The sequence below is a fragment of the Phyllostomus hastatus genome, unplaced genomic scaffold (genome assembly GCF_019186645.2).
Source record: "Phyllostomus hastatus isolate PE091 unplaced genomic scaffold, TTU_PhHast_1.1 phas_scaffold_78, whole genome shotgun sequence".
In the NCBI taxonomy this organism is placed as follows: Eukaryota; Metazoa; Chordata; class Mammalia; order Chiroptera; family Phyllostomidae; genus Phyllostomus; species Phyllostomus hastatus.
This window is the reverse complement of record NW_025334041.1, coordinates 32,102,106-32,116,605: the sequence shown is the minus strand read 5'-3', so window position 1 is coordinate 32,116,605 and position 14,500 is coordinate 32,102,106. Positions and strand designations below refer to the sequence as shown.

General features: G+C 38.0%; 1 protein-coding gene across 6 annotated transcripts in view; it reads left to right on the top strand.

Moving 5' to 3' along the window:
- CDK14 (cyclin dependent kinase 14) overlaps positions 1 to 14,500 on the top strand; it is a 548,605-nt gene that overhangs the window by 279,032 nt on the left and 255,073 nt on the right. For all 6 annotated transcript variants that reach the window (XM_045828168.1, XM_045828171.1, XM_045828174.1 and 3 more), the window contains one exon: positions 4,110 to 4,233. In XM_045828168.1, the coding sequence (XP_045684124.1) occupies positions 4,110 to 4,233 (124 nt within the window). The remainder of the gene's footprint in view (positions 1 to 4,109; positions 4,234 to 14,500) is intronic.

Genomic DNA, 14,500 nt, shown 5'->3' with positions numbered 1-14,500 from the left:
GGGTTCACTTGATAAAAGTATCTTGCTTATATTGGGCGCATAACTATTCATCCATGGATTTATTAAGCATCGACCTCATTAAGATGGGGGGTAGTGAAAAGTTCACAAGCACTGTGTGATGGTTGGGTGAATTTGAGAGTTTCTTGTGCCTTTAGAGCTTTAGTTTCCTCATTTGTTTCGATGAAATGGAAAACCACAGCATCGTAGATGGAAAGGACTGAAGATGTATGTAAAAGTACTTGCAACAGCCTTCGACCTGGAGCTGGCCTTCCGTTACTGTCAGTCCCCCTTCTTTTCTTTGAGGAACTGAGATTCCTTCGATTGTTACTGTGTTTTGTTTGCAAATACCAAAGATGGATTTTTTATTCTTTCTCTTCATGCGACCCCTCTTTGGTGGTTCCTGTTGTTCTCATGTGTCTTCTGGTTTTCACAAAGATCAGGTGTACTTTGTGTGGTGATTTAAGCAGGTGAAGTGGCTTTCTCAGAAATTTACATGGGAAAGTTAGGTACTTGCCTAATTGTCTAAAGGAAGAAATCCCCAAGACTTGAGTTTTCAGGACATTTCCAGAGGACTTTCTGTAGGACATTCTGTCTTAGTCAGGATGGCCTCCGCTGCCTTATAGCCTCCCCACCCTTAGCGAGCAGCGCGTGCTGTTCCTCACGTTCGGATGTATTTTCTAATGTGTCCAATAAGCCTGCTATGGTCCTCTGGTCACCAGTACTTTTATGATGGTGAATTGGTAGCTTTACAGTTTCATAGATTATATTTTTAAAAATTTTATTTATTGATTTGAGAGAGAGGGAGAGAAATGTTGATTTGTTGCTCCACTTATTCATGCATTCATTGATCGTTTCTTGTATCTACACTGACAGGGGATTCAACCCACAACCTTGGTGTATCGTTGAGGTTCTAACCAACTAGCCAGGGCTGTTATCTTCATTTACCTAAGTTTTTCTTTTTAATTTATCTAGTGATCTGCTTGCTTGGCTTCCTCAATATTTTCCCTCAATAAAGCAAGAGGGTTTGTCGTATAACACATCATTTCAACTTGTGCATCTAGTGAATGATCCACTTGGTTTTCTATTAAAATTTTATGTGTAATGAATTCTGCCTTTAGAGTGACTAGCTTCCTGTCATTCATCCCTTCCCTGGGGCTACTCTTCGTATAAGGGCAGGATCAGTTCTATATTTTTGTTATTGTTGTTGTCACTAGATCCTGTTCCCTCTGTGTCTTCGGTACACGCTGTGTGGCTATTATAGTACAGACCTCTGTAAGTGGTGATTGTCTGTTAATCTGCCCCTCACACCCTGCAGGCTGCGAGTTTGTGAGTCCAGGGAACACACCTTATTTTCTGTTCATCTTCGCCTCCCTCTTACATAACAGCACCTGGCACATGGTTGACACTTAATAAATCCTGAGTGAATTTATTCTGAGGGTTCGTTCTTCCTTTGTGTATTGCTCAGAGATCTAAACATTTGTTTGGGGCTATAACTTAATGCTTGCGGCTCTGTTTGCCACGTTTGGAGCTTGGTTTGTGTAGTTGTTATTGAAGTGGTAATTGTGTCATTTTGTAACACTGGTTTTTGTAATCTTCTGTAGTACGGCATCCATTTGAATAGCTTCTGTATTATCAGCACATGGATTACATATTTTCACTAGTTAGCACAGATAAGAAGAGCCCTTTGTGATGGTTTGATGTGCCCACTTCTACACTTAGCTTCTACGGAATTCTATCCTATCATTCCTGTTATTTTTGTACCTGCTTAACCCAGAAGTCTCTACGTTCATTCAGAACTCACATTTCTGGCATGAGTGTCGGCTACGTGCCACATTAGGAGGGTGGTAAAGGCACACAGTCTGCGGTGGGTAGGCTGATGCCACACTGCCCAAGACACGTGTGGAGGCTGCCATCAGCGCCCAAAGGTGGCACACCTCACATACACCTGGAGGGGAGTGAAGGCCTGGGGAGGCGCTCAGAGGGATCAGGGCTCAGCTCAGTGGCCTTGAAGGCCATGGTACCTGTTGCCCAGGCTTTATCCTGTAAAGCAGCTTCCATAGCAACACTTCGCCTCCTTGTTTTGATTTCCGGCCAACATTCCTGTAGTGCAGTGTTGAAGGGCACGGCCTGTGGGGCCCGGCTGCCTGGTGTGAGTCCCGGCTCTGCCCCTTAATTGCTGTGTGACTTTGAGGAACTGCGCAGTTTCCTCCTCACTAATGCAGAGATGATTGAAGTGCCTTCTTCATTAAAATGGTTACAGAGATTAAATGGGCTCATATTCTGTGATGCATAGAATGGCAGCTGGCACTGGGAGTGTGTTTGTTACACTAACATGCACTGTCATGGCAAGATAATCACATTGTGAGAAGCCTCTGCTCCGCCACCCAAATTAGCACCTTGCCGAACGCTTTTTTGTCCAAATCAGATTTTGAAATTTTAAAAAATGTAATTAAATGTATTGGGGTAGCATTGGCTAATAACATTATATAAGTTTCAGGTGTACAATTCTAGAATACATCATCTGTATACTACTATTGCATTGTGTGCTCACCCATTAAATTTATGTGGCCTGCCTTTGTGGGTTTTGTTGTTGTTGTTGTTGTTGTTGTTTTCAGCTTTTGAAGAAACAAAGTGGCTTTATTTGCTCACTCTCTTTCCCTTCTGAACTGAAGGAATATGAATTTTCTTAGAAATTGTTCACCTCAGTTGTAGGCTTCAGGATGCAGAGGCTATTCGAAGGGAAGAAGGAGGCTGGGAGCCGCCGGTGATGGTGTTAAGTCTTTCCATCTGCTTCCCAGGAAGGATCGAGAGGAGGACTCTTAGAAAAATGTTTGCTTCCCAAGGTTGTTGAGCCAGTAGTGTAATAGGGTATAATACAGAATGGACTTCTGCTTTCTGATGCCTAGGTTCTGGAAATAACGGCCCTTGGTTTTGACTGCCTCACAGCATGTTATTACAGACAGTTTGAAATGAGTTCATCTTACCGTTATTTCAAGGTATCTACCCTGCAAACAATTTACTTGGCTTTTACAGTCCCTGGTTAGTTGGAAAATATTCCACAAATGCAGACTTCCAGGGTCCTTAAGGATTTGCCAGGCTTTTTTCCATTTGAATATCCTGGAATCCTGATACTATCAATGACAACTAACTCATTTAAGAGTTCCCTGAAACTGCCCTTTTGTTACCAGCTGACTATATCGCTCAGCTCACTGATGGCATTTCAAGCATTTGTTTTATTTTTGTTTGGGGAGATAGATTTTTAAAAACTATATCAATTAGGACTATTTTGGCAAGTAAATTGTTTAAAAGTATTCCATTTTTCATAAGCAGAATATTGGAAAGCCTAGTGAATCACATTTTTTTTGTTATCAGAATAGAAACATTTGATATGATCCAACATGAAACTAAACAGGCAAGGCCATCACTTCTTAAAAATGATTTCTTATGAAAGCATTATTCTTGAATTCTTGATTTCTCTGTTTGCTGAGTTTCTTTTCCCTTTGGAAGGGTCTGCTCTGTAATTAGTGAAGGGACATGTCTGTCTTTAGGCAATGGGCTAATCTCTGTGGCCATATGCATAAAAGCAATATAATTACAATGTAGTATTAATTGAACCATGTGACTGTTTTTGTTTTAATTATTTCAGATCATCTTATCTTTTCATTCCTTAAAGCATGTTAATGGGCGAACCTTGGGTATCATGTTTATACCATTTCTATAGAGTTAAATATGCACACATTTACATAAACTTGGTAAAAATATTTTACTTTTTATAATGTTACGGGTAGTGTTTTTTCTCAAACATTAACTTAGGCCTGAGGAAATAAAATATTATAAAGAATTGATTCTTTACATTTTGTTAGACTTATAGAATATAGATTGGAGGTATTGCTCCCTGGGTTGATATGATAGCTTGTTAGAAATTTTCAGATTTATTTCTTAATAAATGAGGGATTTCCATACCTTTATACACATTTCGCTTGAATAAATTCATAGGCAATTCAGTGATGGGTACCCATTTTCAGTAAATGCAAGTACTTGGCAGACTGTATGTAGAAACTGGCATTTATCTGTGTTCAGATTTTAACTTTTGTCTCCCTATTTTTCAGTTGTTTTTATTTCAGTTGCTGCGAGGGCTGTCTTACATCCACCAGCGTTATATTTTGCACAGAGACCTGAAACCACAGAACCTTCTGATCAGTGACACGGGGGAGTTAAAGCTGGCAGATTTCGGTAGGAAAGCAGTTAATTACCAGTCTATTTTGTCACACTGTGAGAATGCCAGGCAGATGGTGGCACTGCATTTGTTTAGGTGCACTTCTTCTATCATTAGAGATTATGGTACAGTTTTTTCAGGAATGAAGGAATTTTTTTTTATGATCAACATTATGCTTGGTGGATTTTTAAAAATTTCAGACTGCTTGTTAGAGTCTTAAGTAATCATAAGCATATATCACATCTCATATATCACATAGATCCAAAGGAAAAGTGTAAAATTGTGAACATAAAAATATCAAAGGTATCTGTTTTCACTTTTTATTAAGAAAATGACAACCCATTAAAAGTGGAAGGTTAGTATAATGAACTCCCACTATTCACCACCCAGCCACCATGATGATCAGTATACTGGCTCACTTGAAGAAACCTGAGTTTAAGCCTCTGGACTTTTTCAGGGCATCACAAAATATATTCAAAAGTATGTGGTGCCCTAAGGTTTTAAAATTTTTAAAAATCTAGGGGCAGTGTTCACCTTTTTGGAAGTGACTGTTGTTTTAAGAATTCTCAGTAATGTTATAAAAGTGGACATTGCTTCTCATTCAAAAGTTGAGTTCCTGGTCTGGACCCATTTGAAGTCATCTCTTTGAAGGCTTTGAGGTTTAAGGAAACATTCTGAGGTTGGCGCTTTCCAGGAGAGAAGCTCTCTCTCAGACACTGTCTGCAGCACCCAGTGAGGAGCTGAGTGCTTGCATCGCCCTTGCGAGCTCCCCTCCTGTGGTCAGGTCTGACGTTTCCGCATGGCCCTGGCTCTCCGTCATGCCAGAGAGTGCGCTGAGTTGATTCCTAGCACCAGGGGATGCTGACGGCAGCATGATGTGTTGACACTGCCTTGCCTCAATTATTTTTGAATACATATTCTGATTAGAAATTTGTTCCATTAAGAATGGAATGGAAATATTACCCTTGGGACATAAAGATGCCTGAGGTTGAGCTATGGGCTTTGGCTGAAATATTATTAGCTTTTCCCACTCTACTTCCACCCCTCCCAATAAATAAAAGGAAGCAGGCAATGTTTATTTTTTATTTCAAGGTTAGTAGGCTGTTCAGTATCTTTCAGATGAATCTACACTGTTGGGTGTTGTATATTCTTTTCTTTTATATTTAAAATAAAACAAAAGTTAGCATTTGTATTTTATAAAATGTTGTCATCTGTCCTCATGTAGTTTGGTAAAAATGATGACACTGTGTGTGTGTGTGTGTGTGTGCACGCGCGCGCGCACGTGTGTTGTTTATTGCAGATTTTAGCATCAGAATGATACTGGGTCTTTCTGTTACAGGGTGGAAAATAATGGGAAAGTAGGTGGGAGGAGAGATTTGCAATTCCTTACGTTCAAGGTTATTGAATTTGTTATGAGCATATTTGTAGTTTGTCAGTATCAGTAAATTAATAAGGATTTATAGTGATTTTCTTCTGGTGTGTTAATATACGATAAGGTACATGTTGGAATAAGTTATTGCATTAAACATTCAATTTCATTGAACATGGTTTTGTTAAATATTTTTAAAATACATTTTTACAGAATTGATTTTTGTTTGTATAATGAAGGATATAATGGAATTGTGTGTAGGTGTTTACTGGGGCTATTTTTTAATTTTATGATGACATTTTAACATAGCAGTTAAGTTTATTTTAAAAGATTCTAATGGACATTTAAAACTGACGTTTTATAATATCAGATTTAGAAATAAATTGAAATATAATTTTAAACAACTTAGAAAGTTTTAATGAAAATGTAGAAAGTATAAACTACTCAGGGATAGCAAATGCTAACATTTTTGCTATATATTTTCCAAGTACCTTTCTCTTCCTCTCTTTTCTTGCTTCTTCCACCTGTTATAAGTCCTCAAAAACCAAACACTTTGTTTTGTAAGCCATTTTCACATAAGAATATGTTACAAATATTTTTGCATATTATCAAATATGGAAAAATCATTTGTGACAGCTTAGATTTTTCTCTTAATGGCCCAAACTCAGTCTCTTTATTCTAGCCCTTATGAACTAAAATTCTAGTTCGTTCTTATTGTTCACTGTGATGCACAGTCTTGTGTGGAGCACCCTTGCAGAGAAAGCTGTATATGCTGCCACTGCAACGTTGAATGTATTAAAGCGTGTAATTCTGCAGACCAGCCTGCTCTGCAGAGAGGTTGCGTGGTGCCCTCCCCTCAGCGTCCGGGACCGAACCATCTTGCCGGGGACACACACTTGGCGTGCATCCTGTGCCTGAAGTGTAATGAGCGAGATTCATTCACCAACTGACAATTTCCCCCAATTAATTGTGCATTATTTTTTGTCTTTTAATTTAAGACATGCAATTAACTATGATTTACTGTGCTGGGGCACGTGTTTGTGTCTGAGATGAAGGAAACACAGTGGAAGCTGCAGAGAAACTAGACAGTCAAAATGGGGTGATGCCAGGCAGCAGAACAATTAGAAAATTAGGTCTTAATTCGGATTTGATGTATGAAGATCTTTAGAAACAGCTTCTTTGTCCTACATCCTTTTTGTATGTGAAAAATACCACAGAGTTTTCATTAAAAGAGACAAAGGAAATCTGCATTATTATTGCTCCCATATTGTAAATGCTACTACCTTTATTAGAAAACTATATTGGGGAAAAAACACTAAACTTACTCTAGGTGCCAGAACTTAGATGTTTTTGTTTCATTGTCTCTTCAATTTATTAAGCTCTAGACACATGTGTTTCTGAGAGAGGCATGAGATTCAGGGAGGATTAGGATGCCCGGGCTTGATCATACAGGTCTGTGGTTGAAAAGCTGGCCTTCAGGTTCTTGATCCTTCAATCTCAGGTGGCCCAGGGCCTTTGTATTTATACACACAGACATGTTACCTTACAGAGCTGCCTAATTTCTAGTAAATTATCAGTCATTACACATGTATGTGCAATTTTATACATACAACAAATATGATACCCATGCTATGAAAGGAAATTGCACTAATGCCAAAAAAGTATCACATAATTGAAAGAACATTTTACCATTTGAATAATTCAATAGAAATAAGTGGATTTAACCTGAGTCCTTTGGAGATTTTACCTGCTGGGCAAGGTAAACCACACGATGATGTATTTATGGACCTGTTCAGGTTTAAACAAAGGGCAGTTCTGAGTTCCAGGTGGTCAGAGTGCTGTAACTGTTTTTGTTTTTTTTTTCTTGTAAGCAAAGTCATATTTAAGCACTTAGCGGAGGCTTATTTTCTCTATGCATAAATTACACATGACTTGGAGTCACTGTGGCTTTCCTAATACAGAGGTTTGTCCTGCCAGTGTATGATGATAAAATTATGTAGAGGCATTTAGACTCATTTCTAAAGAGAGGTTCGTCTTTACATTATCTCTGAGAAAAGAACATTTCGAGTCTCTCCAGCCTGCCTTCGCCACCTTGCTCCTTTTTGCCTGCTCTGGTACAATCAAACCCAAATTGGTTCCCCTATCAGACCCTCTTACTTGGCCTTCCTCTTTGCTCGGAATACTCTTCCTCCATTCTCACTGTGGCCGTTACTTTCTCATCATCAGAATGTAGGTCAGATGTCACCTGTTCAAAGAGGCCACCTTTCCAAAAATCTGACCTTTCCCATTACTGTTATCCGGTAGTCTAACTTCTTTATTAGCACTTACAGCGCACTGAAATTATTTTGTTCCTTTGTTTACTTGGTTTTTTATTTTATTCTACTACTTCTAAGTTCCTTGAGGGCAGGGACTTGTCCTTTCTTGCTCACTCTTGTCTGTGCTATGTCTAGAACCACATTTAGCACATAGTAGCTGCTCAGTAAATATTGGTGGGATAAACAAAAAAAGGCACGATTACCATGATTATTAGTGTGAAGATGAGGACCCACTTGAATTGACTGGTTTCTGCTTGACTTATTTTGGCACTCTAGCAACTCACCGATGAATTTTCCCTTCACCCAAGCTGCCCTGGCCGGGCACAGTCGGGAGTGTAAATGGGATTTGATGACTTTGGATGGTGTTGGAGCTTCACCCGTGCAGAGGTCCTTGCAGATGGGCTCTATACACCTGTTTAGTATTTACTATGTTTCTGCCTCAGGCTGCAGAGACAAATGCCACTGAGTGAATGGAAACACGTACAGAAGATGTATAAGATTTGATGCTCCTGCTCTGCAGACCTTGAATGATTGTCTAATTGTACTGTTGTTGGGAACACAGTGTGTTGGACATTGAATTAGGAGGGCTGGCTCTGCCTGTAAATAGCGTATGACATTTAAGAAGTCATTATTCATGATGCTAAAAAAAAAGAAAGAAAGAAATCATTTATACCCTCTAAGCCTTAACCTCCTCAATGGAAAAATAAGAATATTGAACCTACACTGTCTAAGACCCTTTTCAGTGCTGGTTTTTTATGTTGTACATTTTGAAATTGTCAACTTATTTTCTAATAACCAGATATTCACTGGTGGATAAGCATCAGTCCATTGATTCTGGAATCAATGCTATACCATCTCTCCCTAGAATCTAATGTTTTATTCTAGCTTCTCGAAGTTCAAATAGATGAGAGCAACACTTTTGTGATGTGCATTGAGATCACATTAAAAGAAAATTATCCAAGTATGACAAGTAAGTGCATAAAAAATTCACCAAGAAATTAATGTTCATTCACAGTGTGATAGTATGAAAACTGAAAGGTATTTTTTCATATAAATAAGATTAAAACAAAATAGATGAGTCCATAGAGTTATAGCTTCCTGCAAATCTTGCAAGATAATGATGGTGTCATTCACATCCCCCAGCCATTCCTCCACTATTTTTAAAGGTCATGGCCTTGCTACATGGAAGGGCAGCTGGGTTAAATTCGCCCCTGTGCAAAAGAGACAGTGACAATTCTGTAATAGAAGTATTTAATGTCTTGGCTTATTGCACTGACTTTCTTAATGTAGGAACCAAGTTAAATAGCTCAGTGGTTTTAATCAAGTAAAATTACGCAGGTCTCTCCCACCAGAGGTCTAAAATATTACCATCTTAATGTTAGTAGTTTCCTCCTCCAGGCTGTTCCTTGTCTTAATGTGAGAACGGAGATTATTGTAAATCACATTTTAGCTTAATTTGCAGAACACACCAGAGTGGTAACTCTGCAGAGGCCACGGTGAATGGAGGATTTGTTTGTAATATGCCTCTCAGAATTCACATAGGGAATACTAGAAAACAAGGAAATTGAGGGCTTTCAGATGCAGAGAGGAGTCTATCAGCTTGATAAATATAAAGTCTCTGAATAAAAGCCCATTAGTCCCAAAAGTATAGACCTTTATCTATGTTGTTATCATTAGCATATAAAATTCACCGTTGAAGCCATAGTTATACATTCAAAGTTAGATATCACTTAGTCCATTCATTATGGCCTGTAGGATTCCATTTTGCTGTATCTTTATTTTGGAATATATTTTCTGTTAGCAAAAATATCTTTACCATCCAGTGAGGTACCACTGTACTTTTTAAAAGGCCCTTTGAACAGTTTAATGCATAAGCAATTTTAATGCAAAGTTCAGGAAGGTGCTTTTGTATAGATCTGAAAACCAAAGAATATTTTTAGAATAATTGATGCTACAATATGAACCAAAAGAAGAGATCCCCTCCTAATTTATCAAGAATTCATTAATCTCCAAATCAAAATCTGCATGTCTTAAAATCTATCAGATTATCAAGATTACATGTTAGGTATAATTTTGATTGTCAGCTAGACAAAGGTATTTCCCCCACTCATTATTTTATCAATGTGGTAACCCTTTTGAAACGGAAATTTTCTTCTCCCTGACCGTGAAATCATCACTTGGCTTCATTATTTAAGTCTTGTTTAGTATTCCACTCCTCCCCTCCCAAGTTTCCTTGCATTCAAGAGGGATGATGATGAGATTCATTTGTATTGTTTCATGTTATCACAGTAGGACTTTTCCCAGGTACACTAACATGCTACATATGTGAGCTTTTTTTTTTCTCCTTTTAAATAGACTTTATTTTTAAGAACAATTTTAAGTTCCTAGTACAGTTGAGCCGGAACTACAGAAAATTCCACCATATCCCTTGCACCCACACCTGGATGGCCTTTCCCGTTATCACCATCCCCTGCCGGAGTGGTATGTTAGTTATAATTGATGAATCTACACTGACATGTCAGTACCAGCCAATGTCCTTAGTTTACATGAGGGGTTCAGTCTTAGTGTTGTAAATTCTATGAGTTTTGATAATTTATAATGACATATAATTTATTTGGCATTATAGTATCATGCAGAAGAATTTCCCTGCCCCTAAATATATCCTAAAATCTCATCTGCATGAGTTTTTTAGAAGCTGTAAATGGGAATAAGAAGGAAATATATGAACTGCAACTAATATACATATTCTACTCTGTAAGAAATCTCTTCAGTCACCATTAAACAGACTGCAGCAATGTGGATAGGGGTTGATTGCTTAGAATGGCAGTTTCATACTCCATGGAAATGAGAAAATTCAAAACAGTTTCCTTCATTTTTAGCCATATCATGCATAGCAAAACATTTTAAATGCAGAACAGAGTGCTACAGATATGGCCGGTTGTCTTATTCTCCATGTCAATGGAAACCTTCTGGGCAAAGAAATTCAATATGCAAAAATATTTTTTCCTTATATAATATGAGGACAAAATTGTTGGCAGGAAATCAGATAAGTGATGCAGGATATGTGTTGAAATATACCAATGTACTCTTAAAAAATCTGTATAGGGGACAACTGGAACCCTCATGACGACCAGATAGGAAGCAGTACGGATGATGTTTGCAGGAATAGCACTGAAATGAACCTTAGAATTATGTAACACTCATGTGCTATTCGAGACAACAATGATTGCACTTGAACATGAGTTTTGTTAGCCAACGGGTATGTGTAAAAGGTTACTTAGAGTTTAGCAATTCATTAATGTCCCTTATTTATGGACCTTCCTTCATCTCCTGCTCCTTACCTTCCAAGAAGACACATTTTAAAATGCAGCCAAAACCAGACTTCACTGATCCAAATGTCAATGTGCCTGATTTATACCGGAATCTTGTAGACAGTGAGTCATTGTAGTCTAAAGAACATCTCTAAAATTTTTAGTGGAAGCAAGAAAAACTGACCAGTGATACAGGAAATCTGAGATATGCTATAAGTTCTGAAAGGTAGACATACTGGAAAAATGTGTAATTTTGAACCTTTATTTTCTCACTTTAATACTCTCAGTTTAATATTAGTTTGCTTTCCTGTTTGTTCTGTAAGTTTTAAATGCCACATATGTTAGTTTACTTTGAAGTAGTGTGAATTTACAGTAATATTTAAAAACTTTCTTCTCACCTTGAGTGATTTTTTTTCTGTTGTAAGAGATAAACCTATAAGCTAGGACTTTTTTATTATAATGAATGGAAATTTTTTTTGAAAAAATACAAGAACATGATCTGTGCTGTTTTAGGAATTTTATTTTATTGTGATTTTTTTTTATCTTCACTGGAGGACATGCTTATTGATTTTAGAGAGAGGGGACTGGGGGGAAGGGGAAGGAAGGAAAACGTCAATGTGAGAGAGAAACATTGCTCACTTGACTCTTGTGTGAGTCCTAACAGGGGACACATGCTGACCGGGACCAAACCACAGCCTAGGCGTGTGCCCTCACTGGGAATGGAACCTTTGATCCATTGGTTTACGGTTCAGTGTTCCAACCAACTGGGCCACACCAGCCAGGGTGGTGCTGCTTTAGGAATTTTAGATACATGTCTGAAAAACAATCTATGTTTATTTTATCACATACTATAAAAATAACTTTGATGTGCATAATCAAGCTTACAAATCTAAAGTAATACAACTTTTTTTGCAAAAATTCAAACTTTAAAAGTAAGACATCTATTAAATATCTGCTAAGTTAATTGACATTTCAATTTTTAATCTGGAAGCTGATGGTAGAGGTGGAAACTGTGTGTAGAACCACCTGCAAGGAGTAGAATGGGGAGTGGTGGGCGGCAACAGAGGCACAGAGGCAGAAGGAAGTTGGGAGATTTTAGGATTATGTGGTCATGATGGTTTCTGAAAAATTACCAGTAAGCTCATACCCTACTTAGAATAATTTGGAAGCATTTAATAAGAATCACTAGTATTAACATTATAAGAACAACATAAAATAGGTATGGTATTCAAGTGTTTGCCCAAACAGAAGCAGAATGTAATATTATTGTTGATAATATTATATATTATCATTCACTTATTGATAGAATCATGTTATGGAGAAAGGCTTGTGTGATTTTTTTTTCAGAATAAAAGTTGCAAATCTATGATGGGAAAATTAAAATAAATATGTGATAACTATATGAGAGAAAAGGAAAACCTATGACAGACATTTTCAGAATTTTTTATTTTAGATATTCTCTGGTTCCTTCTCATTTTGAAGGAACCATTGGGATTACCTAGGTCAAACTTTCATCATAAAAATGTACTTACTTTGGCCCACCCAGAGAATGGAAAAGAAGTTAACTATCATGCCTGTTATTCAGTAAGTGATGTGTTAACTTATTTTTATTACTGACACCTTTGGAGCCCCAGTATAGCACCCATTAGAATATTGATACCTTATATAGCACACATGTAGTCTCGGTTTCCCAAACACTTGAGAAGGTAGAAGTGTGAACCGGAAGCAGATGTCAGGCTCAGAGTAACCCCTGCTGGTCTGATGACCTCTGTCAGCTAAACAGCAAGATCCCTGTCAGGAGACTGGGATCCAGAATACTAGCTGTCATTCACCCCTAAACACTGGACCTGCATAGAACGTGGGTCTTGAGATAACCACAAGAAACAATATAAAGAGTGATTTTCACAGCAGATGTGTCAGTAGCCTGGTTGGAAATACAGGTTGGAATGGAGCCTCAGTAATTTAAGAATTAGAAAGAACCACCTCTCTAATTATATTCCTGGTATAAATTAAAGTGTTGAGAAGCCCTGTGGGCATATGAAAGCTGAATTGGCTTTATCAGTGTTCCCCTTAGGACTCAGCAGTCCTGGGCAGCAGCTGAAAAATGCTCTTCATGCCCCCAGTGGGAAGAAGAATCCTCTGTTCAAATGCTACCTTTCTCACGGGTTGGAAATAAACAGTACACAACTCCAGGAAGGTGAGCTGTACCAGAAGTACTGACTAAAAACATTTAGGTCTGAAAGAGGAAACTTTTAACATGGAAGCAAATATACCCATGTGAAAAGACAGGATAAAGAACAATATCCCAGAATGGTTAGGATGAGCATTCTGGAGTCAGATGCCCAAGTTGAAATCTGATTCAACTCAGAGTCAGATTCCAAATCTTATGTCCTTGGGTGAGTTATCAAAATTCTCTGTGCCTCAATTTCTTTGTTTGAAAATGGGGATGATGATAGTAATACTGGGCACCTCAAAAATTGTTTAAGGAGTTAAATAAATCAATACTCATAAATCATTTAAGGACAGTGCCTGGCTTAAAGATAGTCCATGTAAATGCCTTGTTTATTATTAACTGTTTATGATTTAGGTTTAAGTGTTCAAAGTGTTATTTATTTTTGCCCTGGACAGGTGGCTCAGTTGGTTGGAGCATCATCCTGTACACCAAAAATGTTGTGGGTTTGGTCCCCGGTCAGGACATGTACCCGGGTTGTGGTTTCATCCCTGAAGCAACCAATCAATGCCTCTCTCTCTCCACCCCCTCCAATAAATATATCCTCAGGTGAAGATTTAGAGAATTTTTATTTTTAATGTGACTTTCTTCCTAAAATGCTTAATGTACTTTTTTGTTTTCTTGAACAGGGATATATTATGAAATATTTTTCAATAGTTCATTTAACAGATTTTTTCCACTTTATTTTATTAATTTATTTTTTATTGTTGTTCAGTTACAGTTGTTCCCATTTTTCACCGAGGTGCTCTCCCCTGCCCTGTCCAGCCCTGCTCCCAAAGACAATGCCTACCCCATTGTCCTTGTCTGTGGGTCCTTTGTACATGTTCCTCTTCTTTCCCCCATTACTCCCCCGCCAACCTCCGGTCACTGTCAGTGTGTTCTTTATTTCCATGTCACTGGTTCTTTTTTGTTCATTTGTTTGTTTTGTTGATTACGTTCCACTTATAGGTGAGATCATATGGTATTTGTCTTTCACCACCTGGCTTATTTCACTTGGCATAATGCTCTCCAGTTCCATCCTTACAGTTATGAAGGATAGGAGCTCCTTCTTTCTTTCTT